Genomic DNA, 22,506 nt, shown 5'->3' on the forward strand with positions numbered 1-22,506 from the left:
CTATCTATCTATCTTCATACAGTCCACTTCATACAGTATATTTGGTGGGAACTTGACATCATCCCATAACAAAGTAAACACTTTTATGTTGAAATGCTGTGAAATATCTTGTTATTTTGGTGTCATGATGGAACACATATATTTTCAACTGAACAGTTGTTTTTTTCCCATATGAGTTTGACCCCCCTGAGATACAGCATCTGTTTATTAGAAATGACGAGCGCAGATAAATCCCTCAGTCTCTTTAAAATACTTTCTGCATTGTACACATGAACCTCTGCACAAATGTGGGAAACAGAGATGCGATTTTTTAAAATGTCACAGTCGATAAACAAAAAAAAACTCAGCCATTGAAACAGGGTTTGGTTAAAAAAGAAAATCATATTACTATGGCAACTGGGTGTTGATTCGAGCGATTGCTCTGCTCTTGATTAGCAATCCTGTTGTCAGGCTGAAGTGACAGACGCGAGCTCCTTGGTTTCAACTGACTGCGCGTGCGCGGTGGTTGTTCACCATCATGGCGGCGTCATTACAAAAATATGAGCTAGTTTTCGGCGATTAAGAAACTCCAGCAGCGTAAACAAACCCAAATGAGAACATGCACAGTGATAAGGTGAGCGCTGTATCTTTAATGTTGAACTTTAGCGACCGTTTAATGTTTTTGTTGCTGAAAGTTACTACTTAGTAAAAACGCTCTCGTCCTGTTTCGTATGGTTTCGAATGATGTGGGGTTTTTTTGTCGTTGAAAATCCCTGTTTCTGTCATTTAATGTCATGTATTGAAAATGAAAGATAATGTTCTTCTTCAGAAACCATCTATGGAGGACACATGGAGACCAGCCGAGCTGAAAAGACACATAGTGGTGAGTGCTTGAGACAGTGTTGTTGTCAGAACCACATGAACTGAGACCAAGACAAGACTCTCTCCCCCTCTCTCTCTCTCTCTCTCTCTACTCTAGTTTCTTTTTCTTTTTTTACTGCTGAATAGCAACATTTTATTTTTTACCTATATAGCAAACTTCACTGGAGATTGATGAGTTATGAATCACCACAAGCATATATTTGCATTATGTTATGTAAAGCTAAATAAAGTCAGTCTATATCAGACAACAGAGATAATGTACAGTGAGGGAATAGTACTGCAGAATGTGTAGGGCTTTTCTGTGTGTTATTCTTTAGATATTATAATTAAAATGAATTATTTGTGGTTCTACACCACTTTTTCATGTCGGATACCAACACTAGTATCACAGGCTTGATCATTTTCAGATACCAATATCAGTTGGAGGCACAAAATAACACTCGTTTGTTTAGCTTTTTTCTTCTTTTTTTCTTAAAATATGACCACATAGCCAAAAGGCACTGCAGCGTTAGTTTGAGAGTTCTAACGCTCTGCAGAACTATTTCTCACTGAAAAACTTGCATATCTTAATTTCCTTAGGGTGAAAGGCCAGGAGGTGAAAATGTCAGGAGGAGAAACGACAATGAGAGAAAGCCCCGTGGTGGGGAATCTGTGGAGAGACGCCGCAGGGACCCAGAGAAGGAGTCCAGACGAGAGAGGGACGAGCAGAAAGAGAGGGGAAGTACAAAAGAGAGAAGACACGATGAAGGAAAAGATGGATATGCCAAGCCAAAAGAGGACTCACGGGACAGGAGAAGTGATAAGGACAGGGATAGAAGAGACGAGAGGGACAAGGAGAGGAGGAAGGAACGAGACAGGCCAGTAGATGATTTGAGAAAGAGGGACAGAGAGGACAAGCATGAAAGAGAGAGAGACAAGGAAAGGCACAGAGATAAGGAGAAAGACAGGTTAAGGGACAGAGAGAGACAAGATGGAGAGGAGAGGGACAAAAGGAGGGAAGAGAGAGACAAGGAAAGAAGGAGGGAGGAGAGAGACAAGGATCGAAGGAGGGGAGAACAGGATAGAGAGCACCATAGCGAAAGGGAGAAAAGGAGACATGAGGAGAGTGGAGATGGAGGAAGAGATCGGGTGGAAAAGTATGACAGAGAACAGAGAGAGCGGCATCGGGAGAGAGAGCGACCCAAAGACGAACGTGAAAAAGAAAGACGAGAAAGACACGGAGACAGGAAGCATGCAGAACAAAAAGGGGAGAGAGGTAAATGTAAAACATTTGTTCACATGTGTGAACACACTCATATTCACAGGATAGATATATCAATACAGGATCAATAATTGTCTTTTTCTGGTTTTAGAGCACAGAGAGGAACATAAGAGACATAAAGAGGACAGAGAAAGAAGACACAAAGAGAGAGGACATGATGTAAGTATCTGCATTACTGTCCATCATTACTATACATATATCAAGAATAATGAATGTTTTAGCTGTATTTGAGATCCACGTGGGATCTGTTCAGGTTTTTCTGTCAACATCCCACGGTTACATTGTTATTCCTGCTCTCTAGGACCAAAGGCAGAAGCATGACGCTGAATCCAGACAGCACAGAGACTCAAAAAGGCCAGGTGAAGAGGAAAGGCATCATCGTGGAGACAGGGAACAACAACAACAACAACAACAACAAGAACGGGAAAAACAAAAAGAAAGGCGACACAGAGAGGAAGACGATGTGGAAAAAAAACACAGCGAGCGACGACGCAGGAAGGAGGAGGACGACGACGACGACGCGCGCAGAATTCACAAAGACAGAAGCACCTCTAAGAAAGACACCTCTGAGAAAAGTCAAAGACATGACACTAATACGGAAAAAACAGAGGTTAGTCAACCCATATATTTCCTGTTTATCCATCATAACATTGTTCTATTATTACAGACTCTCTGATCATTTTTTTATCCTCCTCAATGTCACATTTGTAACCCAGGATTTTGAGATTGATTCTGAGCACCAAACATCTATTGTGAAAGATGTAGGAGACACGGAAGAACCTGTGAGATCACTTTGTTTTCCCTGCTTACAGCAAATCTACTCTTGTATTTATGGGGTCTGTTCTTAATTGTGGTGATGTAGTTTGCTCGTTCCATTGGTAACTGGCCAACTATAATAATATGTGCAAAATGGCCCTCCATTTCTCAGCTGCTTTGCTTTGCTTGTATTAAATCAAAATGACCTCATACTGCAGCATCTCATTCAGAGCTACAAGCTTTAATATAAAAAAAAAAAAAACATTCTGGCTGCTCTCACAAGGGAATCTGTGTCTGTTTGGTCTGGGAGCCACCTACTGTCTGTACTCAGAACTGCACAAAGCTTCTTTTCCACTTTCAAATGTGTAATGTAACTAATGTAGGTATTTTTTTATCACACTCTCAAGGATGTCAATGATGAAGATTTGGCTGTCCAGGAGTATGAAGACGATTTTGAGGTGAAAACAAAGCAAACATTTAAATGTTCTCTAATTACAGAATTGAATACAAAGTTTTTTATTTTATTTTATTATTATTATTTTTAATATTGTTTTTGTGTTGATTTTTGCATGCTGTAATCGATTTACAATCTAAGAAACTGGTAAGTAGTCAGAGCTTTTAACAAGTGTGTTCATTTTATTCTTTAAGATGTGAATATCTCAAGTATAATCCTGGATTACACTGTATATATAATTAGATTTATGCTGTATATTATATTCTGGTTACTTAATGTATATATACCGTGATTTTAATAGTCAATAACTTCTATTAACTCCTATTGTACATTCGTAGATGTGAAAATGCATGTTTATTATTTATTACCTTTACTGTCTTTGCTGCTGTGACACCATGAATTTGTGGACTAATAAAGGATTATCTATATCTTTATCTTTATCTTATCTTATCTTATCTTATCTTATCTTATCTCATCTTATCTCATCTTATCTTATCTTATCTTAACGCTCACAGCATCTTTTTTGTGAGAAATTGCACTACATGTTCTTTATGTGACAAGAGATTGATGTCGTTTCTCTCTTCAAAGGATTATGAGGAAGATTTTGAGGACATTGATCCGAGTGAAGGTGAGGACGAGAAAGAGCCGGAGTTTCCACAAGTGGAAGAAGGAGAAGAAAAAGACGAACTAACGACACAAAAGAGAAAAGAGATCGAAGCGATTCAGAGAGCAATGAACGAAGAGAACGAGAGAGTTGGAACAGCTCAGTCTGGTCACGGTACGAAGAGAGGAGAGGAAGACGCTCCTGAATTGTCTAAAGGTATTTTTTTATCTGTATATATTTTTTTTTTCGGAAGACAATTTGTTCTAAAATTTAAGAACAATTTAATATTCTCTTGCTGCTCATTTTACAGGGTCTGAAAGGAACCAGAGTCGAGCCTCTCAGCGCGGGAGGTTTATTGACTTTGTCGCTGCAAAACAACGTGAAGTCAGCAAGAAAGTTGCGACAAAACAGAAGTAAACTTCACTGAGAACACTTGTTCATGTTGAAAGGAAAATGGCTCTGCACAGCATTTTTTAAATGGTATTTTCAATATTTTTTTTTGTTATTTTTTGTGTACAGGAAACGCAGCACAGAGCTGCTTCGACTGATTGATCTGGACTTCTCCATGACAGCCTCCCTGTTGGATCTCCCTCCCGTGAACGAATATGACATGTATATTAGGACGTTTGGAAACGCAAACACCAAACAGGTGAGCTGTTTCTGCCTGTCCTCAAACAGATATCTACAGGTTATAAGAGCGTAAAACATTTGTTTTCTCTCACAGGCCTATGTGCAGTGTAATGAGGACAACGCAGATCGAGACATTCAGACGGAGGAGATAGAGGTGTGTGAGAAGTGGACGCAGCATCCCCCGGAGTACAGCGGATCCTGTGGCGGTGAGGAAGCATCAGTATATTATTCTCTCATGAACTCTGCATGTACATATTAACGATGTTTACCGTGACTTTTCAGATCCAAACCTTTCTCAGGAAGCACGGGACAAAAACATGAATGAGATCAACTTTGATTCCCAGCGTCTGGCAGCGTTTTTGCGCTCAGCCTCACAGGTTATCTACAGTTTCTGTACTCGCATCATGTTCGGAGACTCTTTTTTTTTTTTGTCTAGTGCAATTTACTAAATCCTGTTTTATGTTGCGACTGAATTTAGGTCATGGTTGTCCTACTAGAAGAGAATCAAGCTGAGAGGAAATCCCTGAGGAAGCTGAGGAATCAAACGGATGCGCTTTCTTTCAGCGATGGAAGTTCACAGCTCAACACGCAGTTGTCTTTTCTTTATGGTACACGCCACAGTCCCAAAGCATCTTACCTTTATTTTTTTACCTTTATTTGGATTGAGGCACATGCACAGCAGCACTAACCACGTTACTAACCTTCCTGTTGTTGATCCCAGGTCGGCATATCAGCCTGGTGCATTTCTCTCAAGTCCAGAGCCACACCATGATGTCCGTCCACACGCCTACAACTACGCCGAGCGCTGTGCGTCTCGACAGCTGCACGATCATCTGCATCTGGAACATTTGGGAGCCATCTCGGCCTCAGAGGGTCCTGGTCTATGAATCTGAGGTGTTATTTTTGATTCTTTTTTTGAGCACGAGCAGAATTATTTCTAATAAATACTGATAATTAAAGTTGCAATAAACTTTTAAACCTACTTTTACACCAATATAGAGACTTTTAAAGGTCCTGTGTGTCATATTTAGTTACAATTTATTGACAGAAGTGGAATAGTCATCCCGTTAATGTGTTTGTATAATTTTTTTATTGCTTTGAAATAAAAAAAAAATCAGGTTTTGTTTAATCTTACGTGTATTATTATGACTGACGACAGTTTATTATTCTATTCTATTTTCTATTAATATTCCAAAATAAAATCCAGTCGATGTCACAGAAGACAGTGTAACCTCTTTGAATCCGTCTGTTCCAGGTGCAGTGTTGCTGTTTCAGCCCTGGAAAGGCCACATTGGTCTTTGCAGGTACATCAGTTGGCTCTGTGGTTTTGTGGGACCTGAGGGAACACGCTGCTAACCACTACTGCCTGAAGATAGGGGAAGACGAATGGACCTTCAGACAGCCCACCTTCTCCACTGGTAGGGATGTCGGTGATTGTGGAATAAGACAGTTTCCAAGTTTCCAAGTGTCTGAAAGCAAGGTGTCTTGCTTTCAGACACCTTTTTTTTTTTTTTTACTATGCTCAGTAACTCAGGACTTAGCTTATTTTCTTATGTAACAGCAGTGATGATTCACTGTGTGCTGATTCACTCACTTTATTTCGACATCTTATCCACACAGATGCAGTGATGGCCAGCTCGGGACATTTGTCATCTGTGTCGTCTGTAGAAGTCGTCCCCTCCACTGCAGCAGGGGGGCTGAGGCCAGAGATCCCACTGTTGGCATCTGAGGAAGGTATGGAATGGTTAACACATTCATTTAAGATCTGGTGTGTGGTTTTCTAAACGTGCCACGCGTTTGTTGTCGTTCACAGTTTGTTGTCTGTTTCTGTCTGTTTCTTCATTCAGAGTCGTCAGGATTGTCATTCCAGTTGGCTTCTCTGGACGAAACAGGGGTTTTGAATTTCTGGGTAGGTTGGCAACAAAGTGGATACATGTTTTTCTCTCCACCAGAGATTTTTCAAAACTGGCAGAACTGAGTTAATGGGAAAACCATGGAGTGAAACGGATACAAACATCCTGACTTAGCTAAAGTAGAAGAAGTACTCGGAAAAACAACTGTGGCCCAATGATTTGTCAAAAACTCAAATCTAAACTGACGTGATACACACATCATTGTAGATTTAAACTGTCACTGAGGATATTCTTATATTATCTTATTCTTATTTTTGAATTCCTTCACTTAGAAGTCACAGATCTTCAGTCTATATCATCACAGTAATTCAATAGTTGCAAAAAAGAACAGCTAATAGCTATTGCCTCCATATTAACTGTATATCTTACAATTACAGTCCCAAACCTTTTAGTGTGATTTCATCTTCAACAATGATATCTTCTTACATATCAGCACTTTACATGTCTGATTTACTCCGTAATGATGTCTCTGCATTATTTTTGAGAAATTCATGAAAATGAGGAAAAATGTGGCTTCTGACAATGTCAAAGAAAATCTAAATAAATTCCTGTAAGACCAGGAATAAAGGAAATGACAGAATCCATGTTTCTTGTCACACTGTCAGTGTTTATTTCAATAACTGAAGCTGAAAATGGCACTTTGACCTTTATGTACCTTCATGGATTTGTTCACTTTTCTGTCCTGCAGGTGGTAGTGGAACTCCCAAAAGCGAGTGAGGCAGGATCATCAACAGACCTGGGTAACACAGTCACATGTCGAAGCGTGTCGTTTGTGTGTTGTTTTTCCATGCACGTACTCATCTATCGCTCGTATGTGGCGCCAGCTTTTAACCTTTCTCCTTCTCTCTTCCAGGACTCAGGCCTGGGGGCAAAGTAAAGTTGCTTCACAGCTCCACCCTCCACACTGCTGAGAGGTGAGATTGATAAATAGCTCCTGATGCATTCGTCACTGCCAGGCACCGCCGCTCAAAATACCCCACAAAATCTTTTCCCGGTGGAAAACAGCTGCTCTGTCGTGGTCATATGATCTTGTTTGTTATGTACGGTTGTTTTTGTCACCTCGACATTAGATGGCGTGGTCAAATCTGTGCTGTGAGAATGTGATGCTTGTAGTGTCATCTTTCAGTTTGTTTTTGGATGGGAATGCTGTAACCTTTGACCTCTGGTTTACCCCCCCCCCACCCCCCACCCCTTGCTGGCTCCGTCTGGCTCTCAGGGTTTCATCAAGAGATGCAGTGAAAATTGGGGCATTACAGAGTCTTCATTTAAAGTTTCTTCCCTCTGACTCCAATCATTTTTTTATCGGCACAAATATGGTGAGCGCAGTGTTTACTGCCGAATAAACATTTCTAAATAAACACATGAGCTATTCATGAATTGTTGCCCCTGTTTAATAATGTAACGTTGTCCTTGTGTCATTTCTGTCCAAGGGTCTCGTGCGACATGGAACAAGTCACGGTTTGAAGGCGCCGCCAAAGTTTTACAGGTTTCAGGAGGCTGGACTCCGACCTGTGGATGTCAGCTCCATCCACTTTTCCCCCTTCAGACCAAATCTGTTTTTGGTGAGAGTACAGTTTTCAACATAGTTTATTTATACAGTATAGTAATAAATATAATAATTCTCATAGCCTCCAATAACCATATAATATTAATTCAAGTTAAAGTAACTTGTTAATTGAAAGTTTACTTTAACAAAATTGTGTGAATCCAATTTGTGAGTAAAGTCAACAAAAAAATATAACCTTGAAACCTTGAAAAAAAAGTCAAGGCTCTTGAAAGATTTAAAAAATCAGCCAAAATATACATGGGCCATCGAAAGTGCAAGAAAGAAGTGTGGTTGATATTTAGGTAAATGTCTCCTGCTGCCAACATGACCTTGTTTGTTACGATGCCTCCTGCAATCCTTGAATTTGAGGGAATTGGTCCTGGAAAGTCCTTGAAAAGTCCTTGAAATTAAATCCTGTATAAAGTAAACAAAGCCGAAGACTTGCAGTTATATTTACTGACCTTTTTCAAGGCACGTGGATGAATTACACTTCTAAACACATATTACAACTTTATAATTGTGATTTTTTTTTTACATTTACAAATACGCATATCATTAAAATGTGAATAACAAAATGAAACCATCATGTTTATTCTATATTTAATTCTTGGTGTTTTATGGTAGTTAAACTTGCATTTCTGCCCTTTTTTCTTCTCCGTCCTTTGCCTCGTCTTCCCCTTCTGCTCTTTCTTTTAACAAATTTGGCAAATGGGAGAAATCGTATAATCCTGCAATGACTTCAAGGCCCACAATGCTCTGATAACACTGTACACTCATCCTTTTTTGCATTTCTTCCAGGTGGGTTGTGGGGACGGCTGCATCAGGCTGCATGTTGTCAGCCGGGAGCAGCCTGTGGCCGAGTGGAGCCACAGCACAGCGGGTGAACGTGTGGTTTCACTGCAGTGGGCTCAGACCAGGCCGACAGTCTTCTGTGTGCTCGATGCAGCCTCGAACCTCCACATATGGGACCTGCTGAAAAACGACACAAAGCCTGTGATCACCGAGAGGATTTCTGCGGACAGGTAACACCAGACACAGGAGGGATTAATGTCTCAGTCATTTTAGTCATTAGTTTTTTAATATGTTTAATATGTGTGTGTGTGTGTTCTCTGTTGACAGGGTGACGGCCATGACTGTGTTCGGAGACTCAGGAAAACAAAACACATATTCCGGACTCGCTCTTGTACATGAGTCGGGAAGTATAGAGATGCATTATTTCACCAGAGATTTTACTGTGTCCTCGTGTGCGGAGGAGGAGAAGCTGGAGAGTATGATGACGGAAGCTCTCTGAAGACCTGCATCTCAAACTCCTGAACAGCCTAAAGATCAAATTATATTATGTTAGTGTCACTTTAGTTTAGGACATGTCATGTTGTTACCTTTGATTTTTCACATTAGCATTTAAATGAATGTGACTTAACACCAAAGATCTTCCACAATCCTTTTAGTGTCCTTCATGTCTTCATGTAAACGTATAGAATGTAAATCTTGTTGTTGATGTAAATATAAACACCTTTTGACTAATATGAACTATTTGTATAGTGGTAACACATTTTAATATTTGTACAATAAACCGAGAATATATTGTATGTATGCAGTTGTTTTTTTATTTGTTATCTACAGATTCTAAATCTAAAGAATTGATTTATATACTCTTTTACTTATATTGATTGTCAAAATTACATTTTTTTGACCTGAGTATTTGCAGACAATCCAGTTGTTTTTGCAAAGGAGTATTTAGCATAAAAACATGATAATTATAGATCATAGAGCAGTGGAATTATTCAGTCAGAAATGTTTGGTTATTAAAGTTGTTAAATGAGTCAAATGTAAACACAAATTTGATATTATTTTATATATCCCCCCAAAATATCTTTACTCGATGGGTAATAGTTAAGAATACAAAGAGCATAGGCTGTTTTCATAACCTGAACTACTTCTTTCTTAGGATCAATTTTTTTTGTGTGTGTGGTTGAAGTCTAAGTGGTGCGGTCGCGACTCGTTGCGTAGCAACAGGGACTGATTTCTTCAGCGGAAGAATCTCACAGAAGAAGGAACTCACCTTTTACTTTTTAGTTAATTATTTGCTAATAAAGTACAGCACAGCTGCATCCGGGATACAAACCTACTGCTCAGTGGAAGGTAAACACAACATTAAAGTTTTAGTTTCGTCATTGTTTAAGCTAATTCTGTGTTTTAAATCACGTCGAGTGATTTTTAATCAGTCGTAACGTTTTTTCCCCTCAATTAATGGATCGTTGTCTTAACTGTTATGCTAACTAATAACATTAATTACTTTTCCCAAAGTTAAATGCACTGAGAGGTCCCATTTGTGTTTATAAAACTGACAGATGATAGAGCACACTATCAGTATATTTTCTCATCTTAATAAAATAGAAAATTTAATGCTGTAACGTTCAGAATATGTTTCCTCTTCAAAAATCTCTTCAAAAATCAAATTAATTGGTGATTCCAGGTGGTTCCACGTGCTAGGAATTATTGTTGTTTTTTTTCAATTTTTAAATAACACCACCACATGCAATCAATATACATTTGTGTGATGTATTTTTTTCTAGAAAATCCTTGAAATGTAAATTATCTGAAAGGTAATCGGATGCAGCATCTGTGAAGATGGTGGCCTTAAGTGAGGCGAGCACAACAACAAAAACAGTGGTTTTCCCAAGTCTGCTGTCTCAGAAGTCTGAGACCTCAAATGTGAAAACACCTGAAAAGCAGAAGTTCTTTAAGGAAAATGTGAATCAAGCTGCAAGCAAGGTAAGACAGGTTACTGATCTCTTTTTAAAAACCTTAACTTTACTGCCTTTGCAATCATTTGACTATAGATTGTGTGATCAGAAAATAATCTATGTAAACTATTTCAGATTACAAAATGATTGACTATTTCATAAACTCTCTTTAAGGTTCAAAAACATAAAGGTTAGAAAGAGACTTCCTGTCTTAAATGTTTCATATGCCTTTTGATTGATCTCTTCAGGCAAAAGCAGCATGTGTTCACTCCTCTCCTTTCATCTTGTCTCATGGAAAAAAGGTTCTTGCTCTTTTTTTCTGCCTGCCTTGTTCCAGGAGCACTGGGCTGACCTATCCGCCCTCCTACATGGCACAGTCAAGTGCAGAAAAGAGAAGCCTCCAAGTACGAAGGAAACCAAGAAAGAAGCTTTCGATCGTTACATGAATATAATATATGGCCTGCCCCTAAATAATAAGGTATGAACTTCTCCTGAAATCACTCACTCAAGCTGTTTCTTCAGGTCTTAATGGAATGGTGTGATGTTTGTCAAATTAGATTCACGATCACCTTTTACCTACCATGGATATAATTCTTACGTGTTATGTACTATGTTTTCAGATTTACTTGGAGGACACATTTGACCCAGATAGATTTTCTTTTTATCATGAGCCGCGTAACCTGACTCCCTTAAAAGAGGACGCCCGCCCTGAACCTAAAGTGATCATTCCTGTGGTTGTGAAGAAAAAGAAGGTATAAACTGTTAACATTTTAAGTTTTTGGAGCTTTATTTTACTGACATACGCAGTATTTTATTGATTATTAAGCAAATGTTGTCCTCACTGTGCAGCTGCAGGAGAAAAAGACTCCAGCACCGATCTCTAAACCAGACACCCAGATCAAAGTCAAGCCACAGCCTGTTGAGAGAGTCGTACACAAGACTGAGGAGGTATGAACATTTTACAGGAGACACAAGAACACGACACAAGAACTATAACATTTGTGTGTGTAACTTGACTCTGTACAGCTTCCAGTGATCATTCCTCCAGTAGTGCAACCCAAACCCAAACCCAAACCCAAAACTCCTCCTGCTCCACCTTCTCCTCCATCTCGCCCTCGTCCAAGGACTCCGACACCGCTGCCTCCTCGAGAACCAACACCTGAAGTGCAAGCGTTCCTCAAGCAGTTTGCAGATGCAGGCTGGTTCAGAGACGTGTTCCCTGATAAAACAGTAATAATGATTCATTGTATTATTTTTATTTCGCACTTTATAAAGTGCTTTCACAGACAAAGGCAGAGCTAAATCACAAAACTCAGAGCATCAAATGTCAAAATAAATAAAAGCTAAATTTCACTATGCAGCTCCAACAGCTTGGAATACTTCACGAATGTGGCTCAGTGTATCACTGAATTCTGTGAATTTCATGGTGTATCGTTTGACATTTTATCATTCTGTGTTTTCTTCCTCTCCAAGATTATTGTTTTATCAACATTTAAATAATACGATGATGCCTTATGTATTATAATAATAATAATAATAATAAGAGTCTTAGCTCCTCAGGTAGGTCATTAAAAGTTGAGTCATCTTACCAGTACCTTGTTAAAAAGATAAAGATATATACAATACACAGTGTCAAGGTTGTTTCAAGTTTTGGTTTTGACAGGTGTGTGTGTGTGTGTGTGTGTTTCGTGTGCAGACTCTCCTGAGTTCCCTGTCTCCAGAAGCTTTCTCCTTAGAGCTGCTGAGCCGCCTCACCGCCTGCAGCGATTCATCCAAACTGCAGATCTTTGCTGCTCTGCAGACTCTGCACGGTCAGAAACTCCTCCAGAACACAGACAAGCTTTACCACGGCCTAGTTGACTTGGTGCCTACATTTGTGAGACCGCACATGGTACGGTTACACAGTATGTCCATGAATCCAGATTATCACAGCTTTTTAGGCAGTGCATTATGACGTCACGAAGATTTAATTTGTTTGTTTCAGTCACATTTGGAAAAGACGGTGCTGGTGGAAATGTTGAATCTGCTGGTGCATCTGAAATCCGTCAGTTATGAGCTTGTAAAAAACCTCCTCACTCTCCTCGCCTTTAAATCTCTAGATCTCTGGTGAGTTGATAACTGTCGCATTTAAACGTCCTGAAAGGAGTGGTTGTTTTTATAATGGTGTTGTTGTTTCATTAGGGAAACAGTGGTGTGCGCTCTGACTGCATTAGGTGTCAATGAGGCAGAGCAGTGGCTTTGGCCTGAGTTGGACACCTGGGACTTGGAGCTGCGGGACCAGGCTGACACGTGGAAAAACCTCCATGACAGAGCAGAGTGTTGGCTGCAGTCGTGGATCTCCAAATACAAAGTAACTCCTAACATTTTGCGACACATACAGTACATCATTATCGCCATCCATCAGTGTATTTTTGAGTTTGACGAAGGAACAGAACAGGTGTTTGAAAACTGAGAGTATCAACTCGTCCTGTACTGAGACCTGTACAGTACATTAGGAGCTGGTTTAGGCTGGTGATTAACTGCTTTCACACTCTCTGTCCACGCTGCCAGAAACACAACAGGTATCAGCACCTCACGAGTACAGTAAAGAGCAAGCCGGCGTCTTTCACCGCGGTGGACGTGCTGAACTATTTCTGTTCCGTCCAAAAGGAGGAGTACAGGAAGACTTTACATGTTGCACCTGCTGGTCACCACAACACTGTACTTCTCCCTCTAAAGGAACAGTAGGTGAAAGTCACAAATATTATATTAGTTTCCTGTTTATGGTATTTTTTCCACACGTTTCATTGACTTCCTTTGTCCGTTTTTGTTGGAGGTCTCAAGCGATCTTTCGTCTCGGAGAGACTTACAGCATGACCAGGATACGCAAGCCAGCCGGTAATATTTCACACACATCAGCTTGAATGTAATTGACAGATCGCTTATACTGTAACCTGTGTCTTTTATATGATTCTTGCTATTACAGGGATAATTCTACCTCCCCTGCGAAACCGTCCCTTCCTCACACACTTTCCACATTTCATCTCCTTGCCATTGTCTCGAATCACTCTGCGTCCGTTTCACATCTACTCGGACGACGACTGGCAGAGGGCCTCACCTCGCCGCTACTTTATTCAACAGCAGTCTTGCGTGGAGTACTACAGATGACGTGTGTAACTTTTAAATGTAAATTAATATCTGTTACATTCAAACCACTGCCAAATGAGTTCACACAAGGCCAATTAAGCCTCATAAAGCAGGACATTTAGGTTAAAGATCGAGTCATTTAGTGACAAAATAAACAGTAAACAAATCTCTAGACATCTCTGCAGGCTCACCTGTATTTTCAGTACGTAGAAATGTACTAATGATTTACAGTCTCTTCAAACTTTGCTTTGATTTATTCTGTATCTGACAGTAAGTGAATGCATTCATGTGGTACAGGGTGATTGCTAACGCTAATACTTTTTTGACTTACATACAAAAGATGAGTGAACTGATATAGTATGGCAATGAAGCAATAGTTGCCTCACAAACTTTATATATATACTGTATATATATATACCGTTGCAGCACAAACACAAGAGTAAATTACCTGGAGAATAAAAATAAAAACACCCACCTGTTTAAGGAAAAATATAAATAATATTTGTCAAATACAGTGGTTGGAGATTCTTATACAGTACACAATAATGTTGGCTGCTGCACCAGTGGTTGGTTATCTGTACTAGAATACCCACATGTAGCAGGTGAACTGATCGAATATGAGGCTACTTCAAAAATATGCTGTCCTCAACAAGATAACCTGACAGGAGAATGATTGTTTGTGCACTGTTCAATCAATCGACTTGGTCCACATCTTCTCCTCCACATTCTCCTCAAAAGCCTCTGTCTGAAAATTGTGACCTAAGAAACAGACAGTCAGGTGCATAGATCAGCAGTTCAAAGCCAAATTTGGCTTCTTCTGCCATTGCCACCTCCTGGTCCATTCTTTGGTTTTCCTCTCACCTATTGATTTTCAGAAAAAAAAAGACGTCCCTTTCAAGGAACATGAATGATGTTTTTGTGGACAATCACATAAGTCTTTGTTGAGCACAGCTTTGCCCCAAAATGGAAGTCGCATCCCTTGTTTTGGTATCTTTTTGAAGTGAACCTCCAATGTGACTCTGAGTCGTAAGGCATAAAGGTAGAGAGATTGACCAGGCAACTAGTTTTTGGCAGAAAACCAGCATTGGTGGATATGTAACTACACTCTCATGGCACCTTTTTATTAAAACATGGTTTATTAGGTCTTCCACCAAAATGTTGTCTTACCATTCATGCTGGCAACAATAAGTAAATACTTTCTTTGGTGCTTACCGATTATGGTAAGGAGTTGTGTATCCATTAAAAGCAAGAAAAGGCATACATGAATATGTAAATCCTTCAAACAGCACAAATGTTGATAAACAGATAAAAGAAACTCAGTGATTTACAGTGATTGTCAGGCTTGATTAGCTGCCCCTCACTTATGCTCTATTCAACCCAGTCTTGATCATAATTGAGCAGATCACAGGTCAGGAAGAGTTCAGAGCGTCCAGCATCTATCAGCAGCCTGTTGAGATGGTTGATGGTGGTGAGGATGTCTATTGTTTCATCAAAAGGCCAGTCTAAGAGCTGGGCACTGGAGGGCAGGTTAGGAAGGCCCGGCTGAAAATCCTCCAGTGGGCAAGGGTAAAGTAAATGACGGAGTGATGGCATCCTCACAGCCGTCCTCATCAGTTCTGTGAGGCCGGACAGGGAGAGCGGATTCAGAGCCAAAACTAAGCTCTTGAGGGCCAAGCAGCCTCCCAGTGAGGGCAGCAGGAGTCCCAGCAGGCCGTCAGTCAGACCACAGCCACTCAGAGAGAGGTGCTGCAGGCTGCCGGAGGCCTGGGAGAGGAGACGGCGAACAGAGGGCAGCATGTTTTCATCCATACAGTTCTCACTGAGATCCAGCTGCTGCAGAGTGGAGGCGTGGTGGCTGCAGGACAGATAGGCATGGTCAGATGGAGTTAGGCTCAGATATGGCAGCTCCAGGATCTTCAGAGGCTGAGGAAGTGAGCTGGAACAAAAAAAGGGAAAGACAGGAATCTTAATATCATTACAAAAAACGTTATTTCCTACACTAACATATCGACAAATATACATTTATATTGAGTATGAATCTTGTCTTATTTGTGGAGGAAAAACATCAAAGTTGAGAATATTGATACGACTGTGGCGTTTACTTGGCTCACTGTGTACATTAGGTACACCGTTAGATGATTAAAATTCCTATTAAGAATGAATGAATTAATAACCTGACTAGGCGTGAGTGTCATTTCTCAGAACCTCACACATGGTGCAGTTACGACTTATACAAACAGAGGGCGCACACAAGCCAAAGCACTAACATAGGCATGACATTTCTCTGCTGCCAGACTGACTGGGTAACCCAAGGAGCTTTTTACAGCAACAACCCCATTTATTAGTCTCACATTACTTATGTGCTCCTAATATACATTTAAAAGTTAAAGTTAACGACTGAATGACAATTGTTTATTAACTCAGTCTAATGCATGCACAATATTTGCAACCCTGTTGTACATGCAAAGTTAGAGCTGTTCATGTTTAACAGAAATCCACCCCAAACCTGAGCAGCACGCAAAGTTGTCCTGGCAGGCGCACAGCAGTGAGGCTGAGGCGTTGCAGCTCTTTTAGCTGTGCCAGACCCTGTGATAAGTCCCTCAGTGTCTCCTCTTGTCCTGGGTGGTCCCGACGAAAGTCTAAGTTACAGTAGTGCATTTGGAGGGAATTCAGTGCAGGGAAGGTGGAGAGCAGAGGCAGAAGCTCGGCTAAACCAGCCACACCGAGGTAGCTGTAACGAACGTCGATGCCCACGAGACCTTGGCGGGGCAGGAGGGCCAGCAGAGTCCTGATACTTGACACAGAGATTTCCTCCACACGAAGATACCTGCACTGAAGCTTGAGGGGCCCTGATGTGCTGAGAGCCACACGGACACGTTCCCAAGAGCGAGAATTAACAAAGAGATCAGCTCTCACGTCCACCAACACATCACTTCCTGGGTCTTTTTCCTCGTTGTCCTTTTTGCTGACCACTAATCCTCCCAATGTGCTGTGTCTTCTTCTCTCTATCTCCATCCTCCTCCTGATTCCTCTACCTTTCTCATCTTCACCCAAGCCTCTCAATGATGCCATCATTTCCTTGTCATTGCTTGCCTCATCCCAGTTTGGTTCTCCCCTTTCTCTTTTCAAGTCCTTTTCTCTCTCCAGGGCCGAGAACCTTTTTCTTTCACGCTCTCCGTCTCTCCTCTTTGGTGTATGAGCCCCACCTCGGGCTTGAACCACCATGGTGCAGAGAGCTACAGTCAGAGACCAGCCACCCATCGGGTCTCCTGTCACTCCTTCATCTCCTTGGAGCCCACAGAGGTCGAGTAGTTGCAGAGCACATCTGCAAGACAGGAAGTGGTATGATTTATTACTGATAATACAGAAAGAATATTGTTTTCATCTCTAATCACTATAGAGGCAATTCTGTATTTGCTTACTAAGAGTTGCAACACTGTAGATTAGTACTGGTGTTATGGCCAAAAAGAAATCAAAGATTTTTCAATTGGTTGACAATTATTGCAATAAAACTAGTTAATTAAAGACTGACTTTTACAACTAGTTTAAAACATGAGCAGAAAATTAAAAACATTCACCCATTTTTAGACTTCAGAGCATCTGACAGCAATTATGTGATATAACTATTTATCAAAACAAACACTTTTACTTCTTTTTTTAAATGATGCCTTTAATGTAAGATTATTAGATAGCACATGCATGAATTAGAGCCGGGTTCAGTTATTAGACAGGAATATCTTGGCTCATTTACCTATTGAAAGGTATTTATTTGCAGTAAAAAATGATTAAAAACTCTGGCAGGCAACTTACCTTTGGTCCGACAATCCTCTGACAACTGCCAGTAAAAGAGCCTGGACGCAGAGTCGACTCGGCGCGGTTTGTCCTTGTTTCCTCCATCCTCCAACTCGCAGGCTGCGCTCGGGCCACCTCTGCACCAGCTCACCCACAGCCAGCGGTCTGCAGCTGCTGAAGGCGGCCTCCAGCAGCGGGCTGAACAGCTCCCTGGGCACCCACCTCAACCAGGAGGGTGACGAGCTGCGGTCACTCACTACCTCCCGGGCACAGAGTTTCACCAAGGAGGACACCATGTCAGCGAGAAAACACGACGAGCTGTAAGTGATGAAACACACAGATGAGAAGAAGAAACAGAGCTGCCTCTTATTCCCTGGAGAAGAGGAAGTTTGCTAGCTTCCACACTAAGATTAGCTTTATGATGGCAATTTGACTCTTTGGTCTTGTCAAACGCCAAAAAAAGAATTTATAAGATAACCCGATAGCTCCATGGGTTAACAGAGGATTAAACTACGTGACTTCGACTGGAAATTTCTAACGCGTGAAACACAAAACGCCATGAACCAAGCGTTGGTAGCTTTGGGGAGAAGTATTTAAAATTTAGCCTGACGCACGCATTTGACGTATGACGTAAAGGCCAAACGTCATGACGCTCATGTTTAAAGTCCACCCACGATTATCAACATTTAACACACTTGTATCCAACAAATGTACACTTCTCTAAATTATTAGTTATTTATAAGAGATGTATGTATGGTAATAATGAACCTCTATCTGTATTCAATTTATTTCACATTTACTTATAACTTCTTATATCTGCTTACTTACCTATATTACTGCAGTTATAACTACTTATAACTGCAAATACGTACAGCTACTTATAAATACTTCATAATTAACCATAACACACTACTTAACTCCAAAGTTAACTTAAATATAAGGTTTCAAATGTATTCTTTCTAAACGAGAGACTTCTATTTAAAGAGATAATACCAGGAAGTGTTTCTGACTTATGTACTTATGTAAGTCCAAACTGGTTCAGGGGTTCAGTTTTAGTTCTACTATCAGTCATGCTGACAAAACACTGTCAGTGCTGCTGCCAGGTTTAACCCTAACTATGCTTCAGTATTGATACACATCATCTGCTAATCATTGAATGCTGTACTAACTCCTGTTTGAGCTGCTTGACTGAAAGGTCTTGCATGATGCCTCATTTTTATCATTTAATCATCTCATCTTACATGTATAACACTATCCATCACACAGTTTGTATCTCTCACACAATTTGTCCACCTGATTATTTATTAAGTTTATTAGGTGTTTCTTCAGTTTGTTCCAGTGTTTACATTTTGTGCTACAAGAAAATAATATGTCTCAGTTTGCTTGTGTTGTTAAATTATACCATTCACCAAGTGTTTGCCTTTCACAACACATAGTAGCGCTGACATTATATGGTGAAATAAATCAATAAGTGTGGCAGTGAACCACTAGATGGAGTTATAGGATTGTTATTTATTTGGCAAATAACAAACTGAATTGGGCTTCTTCTCTGAGAAGTCAGACATAAATCCCAACAAGCATAACATTCAACCTCTAAAACAAATGTTTCTGTTCAAGAATGAAAGTAATTACATATCATTTGACATCTTAATCAAGAAATAATAATGTGCTTACAATAGAAATGTAATTTCTGTTAAAGAGCGTCTATGTACTGGTGTATTAACCATTCTGTAATGGTATTATTATTTTGATAATTTCCAATGCTGTTAATTTGGGGCAGATTTAGCATTGGGTGGTGGTCTAATACATTTGTTTTTGTATATCCTAGATGTTCATATGATATAATGTATACACTCTACATTTATTGTTGTATATTTTAGCTTTAATTTATAGTACAGTCTTGTCTCATTTAGCTATTTCTTGAAGAGTAATTGTTTCAAATTTCTTAATTAAGCTTGCTTTAGTTTTTAATTCACATTTTCTTGTTACTTTCTTCTTGTTTGTTCTGCATCACAGCAGATTTCTTCTATGTAACTTGGCAAGAGAACCGATTCTGATCCTTCTCATACTGGTAAGTTGTTTCCTAATCAGACTTTAAAACTATGTCTTAGCAAAAAAAAATGGCTTGGCTTAGAGGACTCATTTCAAAGAGGGCAAAAGTAAACACTGATCTCTCTCTCGCTCTCTCTCTCTCTCACACACACACACACACACACAAGCACACACAGATAGAGAGAGGGAGTATAAACATACTTTAACCTAATTTATTGCCACAGTCTTCTCAGATGACCTACATGGATCTTTGTGCATCTCATCACTGCTGCATTTGATATAAAACAGTTTAATATCACTTCCATCACCACAATAATAATCTTCATAAACTGCAACCAGGAGCAGAGACGCCTCTGGCTTTATTTATTTTTATTATGTTATATGGTGTCTATTCTGTGGGGATCACTGGTTTCTCGACTATACTGTATCTATACGGTCTGGCTTTCAGTCAGTTCCTTGATATTTTTATTTTAGGTCAAGGCATTGTTGTGTGTACATAGTAATTGTGAGCAAAATAGAGAAATATTGAGACTGGAAATGATGAAGTATCCTTAATCGATTCAGCCTCCCCCAAGTTCAGTTCACTTACATTGCTTAGGGTCATTCATTCCCGTCGGGTATGTGCATCTGGCTTGTTATTTTCAAATGCGTCGACTGTTAAGTGACCGGCTTATTAAACAAGATGACTTTTTTGGATTGCTTTTCCCGTCATGTCACGATTTGATAAATTTTGAATTGATACCAAAGTGATTTGTTCTACTGTCACTGTCAATGAAACGCTACTTTTTTCATGATGTTTTTTTATGTTGTTTAACATGAGACAAAAGGAGATGCATGCTATAACTGAAAATAACACTCCCTACACGGTGTACTATTGTAATAATTATTCAGTATTGATTTATTCCCCTCTCAGTTTTTAACATTTGACAGCAATCTTTTATGACAGACTCAACCGATTTCGATCTTCTCTGTGTTGTTATCATTCTTGTTTAATTGACACATCGTCCCTCCTGCAGTTTGTATGTCCTCAATGATAACGTCCACATTTATGGATCCGGCATGTTCCCCACTCAACGCCAGAATTATAGATTCCTGACAATTCTCTCTCTCATAAATGATAACATCATCTGGGCCACTGATTAATTCATGCTCAAATTTAATTTCACGTGCTGTGCAGCCAACACTGTTGACACTGTTATGACGTTTTCTCTGTAACATTGTCACTTTAAACTCGTCTTATTATACATTCGGCGGCCTTATTAGCATTTTACAAGAATGCCTCTAAGCGCCCTACACTTCAGCCACACATACAAAATCCTACACTGCATATTTGTATCCAACATGCAAAATATAACAATTGTATAGCATTAAGAACACTTAGAAAAAATGCATATGAATTACATTGTTTGGATATTACATTTATATGCTTCTGCATAATGCTATAGATGCTGTTCTCCTAGCATTTTTTGCTGTCAAAGCCAAATTCTCCCATCTGTTCACCCTTTTGTTGTTGTTTTTTTGGACATATTTAACTAGCAGTCTGGGGAAAATGTCGGATATTTTCCCTTCTGTCCCCAGAAATATCAGCAAGTATTTAACCTTTGTAAACCCCAAACCTTAAATTGTGTCTGTGCGTCTTACTCTGCGTTTAAGAAAGGTTGACAAATTTCAAATTAAACTTATATGGCTGTAATGAAATAGCACCAATGTCACTTTCTTGTGTTGCCTTTAGTAAGATCCACAGTTATTTCAAAGTCTCATGTAGTAATTTAAACTGTTGGAAGAAAGAAAACAACTTAGTACACTACAGTCAGTACAAAACTAAAGCCTGTAACTCCCTCTAGTGGCTGTAGATATTGTACAGGCTCCTTGCTTCCAAGTCTTATTGATTTTTCTGAAAATTGTAAAGCAAATTAAGCAAATGGGTAACAGGAGAATTGCTAATGGTAATGATAAAGTGAAATATGGGAATAAAAGTTAATAATTTAGAGAATAAAGTGGTGGTGAAGGCAATCCTTTAGTGTCACCATTTAAATAGTTGCCTTGTCATTGGTAGAAGTTAACACTGGAACCCTCGATATCATATTCAAAAAGCTTGTCCTTGATAAATGCTACAGAGAATAGTGATATAGTGGTTTTGACAAGTTAGAAACAGCTTCTCGTGGTTGGGTAACAGTGTTGAGTAACTGTCTCCGCTGATGGTCTCTGCCCCCTTGAACTTTGCATGCAACAGTGAGCATCCGATCAAAAGCCCTGCACTTTGAGAACTCTGCGTCTACATGAGAGGGTTTCCTGCAGGCTCCGTATACAGTGCATCGCCCATGACATTTAAACCAGTCGACCAAAGACACTTTTTTTTCCCCAACTGATGCTGAGATATTTTGAGTTGCATCATTGCCTATTTACTGCATTGGGCCGTGCCTGAAAATGTCTTTCTATGTTTTCTGTGCTTATGTGGTAAAAAAGAGGGGCTGTTAAATATTCAGCTGCAGCATCATTTAATACTAAATCATGTGCAAGTAACTCATCAGTCGAGATAAACTGTTTTCATGTACTTTTTATTTTGTTGTTCTTTTTTTGGTTAAAGTCAGTAAAATATTACATACTACACTCAAATAATTTTTGAAATTTAAAATTATGCAGGTAGAAAGGTAAAATGTCTAAACTGATTTTAAAGGTAACATAGATAAAGAAGGCCTTATAGTCTCATGAGCATCACCTTTACGAAATTGATAACAACACAAGACAAGAACAAACCTATTTA

At 39.7% G+C, this 22,506-nt stretch overlaps 3 protein-coding genes across 5 annotated transcripts; 2 read left to right on the forward strand and 1 right to left on the reverse strand.

The window, feature by feature from the left end:
* Window positions 1–464: 464 nt before the first annotated feature.
* dync2i1 (dynein 2 intermediate chain 1) lies at window positions 465–9,614 on the forward strand. Of its 2 annotated transcripts, XM_058626784.1 has the most exons (23): window positions 465–613; window positions 809–862; window positions 1,441–2,116; window positions 2,214–2,281; window positions 2,424–2,732; window positions 2,839–2,904; window positions 3,286–3,336; window positions 3,921–4,152; window positions 4,247–4,349; window positions 4,456–4,585; window positions 4,661–4,772; window positions 4,849–4,943; window positions 5,045–5,174; window positions 5,288–5,460; window positions 5,822–5,984; window positions 6,187–6,300; window positions 6,414–6,475; window positions 7,168–7,219; window positions 7,333–7,393; window positions 7,696–7,795; window positions 7,910–8,041; window positions 8,824–9,047; window positions 9,145–9,614. In XM_058626784.1, exons 1-23 carry the CDS (start codon window positions 599–601, stop codon window positions 9,314–9,316), a joined length of 3,294 nt encoding a protein of 1,097 aa, XP_058482767.1. In that variant the 5' UTR covers window positions 465–598; the 3' UTR covers window positions 9,317–9,614. The 2 variants fall into 2 exon arrangements, with proteins under 2 accessions (XP_058482767.1, XP_058482777.1); XM_058626794.1 differs by lacking the exon at window positions 2,839–2,904.
* A 468-nt stretch (window positions 9,615–10,082) lies between these two features.
* On the forward strand, window positions 10,083–14,223 carry wdr97 (WD repeat domain 97). 2 transcript variants are annotated; one of them, XR_009240053.1, is made up of 12 exons: window positions 10,083–10,167; window positions 10,602–10,800; window positions 11,110–11,250; window positions 11,393–11,524; window positions 11,622–11,720; window positions 11,799–12,002; window positions 12,469–12,663; window positions 12,757–12,878; window positions 12,954–13,122; window positions 13,323–13,499; window positions 13,588–13,649; window positions 13,738–13,792. XR_009240053.1 is itself a non-coding variant. In XM_058626693.1 (12 exons), exons 2-12 carry the CDS (start codon window positions 10,657–10,659, stop codon window positions 13,917–13,919), a joined length of 1,623 nt encoding a protein of 540 aa, XP_058482676.1. In that variant the 5' UTR covers window positions 10,083–10,167; window positions 10,602–10,656; the 3' UTR covers window positions 13,920–14,223. The 2 variants fall into 2 exon arrangements, 1 of the variants encoding a protein (XP_058482676.1); XM_058626693.1 differs by having other exon boundaries at window positions 13,323–13,495; window positions 13,738–14,223.
* Window positions 14,224–15,003: 780 nt separating this feature from the next.
* si:ch73-174h16.4 (leucine-rich repeat-containing protein 14) lies at window positions 15,004–18,289 on the reverse strand. The gene is made up of 3 exons (XM_058626677.1): window positions 17,709–18,289; window positions 16,405–17,223; window positions 15,004–15,834 (listed from the first exon to the last, which is right to left on the reverse strand). Exons 1-3 carry the CDS (start codon window positions 17,984–17,986, stop codon window positions 15,267–15,269), a joined length of 1,665 nt encoding a protein of 554 aa, XP_058482660.1. The 5' UTR covers window positions 17,987–18,289; the 3' UTR covers window positions 15,004–15,266.
* Between the last annotated feature and the right edge of the window lie 4,217 nt (window positions 18,290–22,506).

This window comes from Solea solea, chromosome 1 (assembly GCF_958295425.1).
Source record: "Solea solea chromosome 1, fSolSol10.1, whole genome shotgun sequence".
NCBI lineage: Eukaryota > Metazoa > Chordata > Actinopteri > Pleuronectiformes > Soleidae > Solea > Solea solea.

What these genes read in the sequence shown, in the direction of transcription:
- dync2i1 (XM_058626784.1), top strand. An exon ending in ACCCTCCACACTGCTGAGAG is followed by an intron (nt 7,394 to 7,695) that starts GTGAGATTGATA and finishes TCTGGCTCTCAG; the next exon opens with GGTTTCATCAAGAGATGCAG. An exon ending in GAGAGGATTTCTGCGGACAG is followed by an intron (nt 9,048 to 9,144) that starts GTAACACCAGAC and finishes CTCTGTTGACAG; the next exon opens with GGTGACGGCCATGACTGTGT.
- wdr97 (XM_058626693.1), top strand. Translation starts at nt 10,657, where the DNA reads ATGGTGGCCTTAAGTGAGGCGAGCACAACAACAAAAACAGTGGTTTTC. An exon ending in GCCTGCCCCTAAATAATAAG is followed by an intron (nt 11,251 to 11,392) that starts GTATGAACTTCT and finishes CTATGTTTTCAG; the next exon opens with ATTTACTTGGAGGACACATT. An exon ending in ACGTGTTCCCTGATAAAACA is followed by an intron (nt 12,003 to 12,468) that starts GTAATAATGATT and finishes TTTCGTGTGCAG; the next exon opens with ACTCTCCTGAGTTCCCTGTC.
- si:ch73-174h16.4 (XM_058626677.1), bottom strand. Translation starts at nt 17,986, where the DNA reads ATGGTGTCCTCCTTGGTGAAACTCTGTGCCCGGGAGGTAGTGAGTGAC. An exon ending in AGAGGATTGTCGGACCAAAG is followed by an intron (nt 17,224 to 17,708) that starts GTAAGTTGCCTG and finishes CCTGTCTTGCAG; the next exon opens with ATGTGCTCTGCAACTACTCG. An exon ending in CAACTTTGCGTGCTGCTCAG is followed by an intron (nt 15,835 to 16,404) that starts GTTTGGGGTGGA and finishes TTTTTGTTCCAG; the next exon opens with CTCACTTCCTCAGCCTCTGA.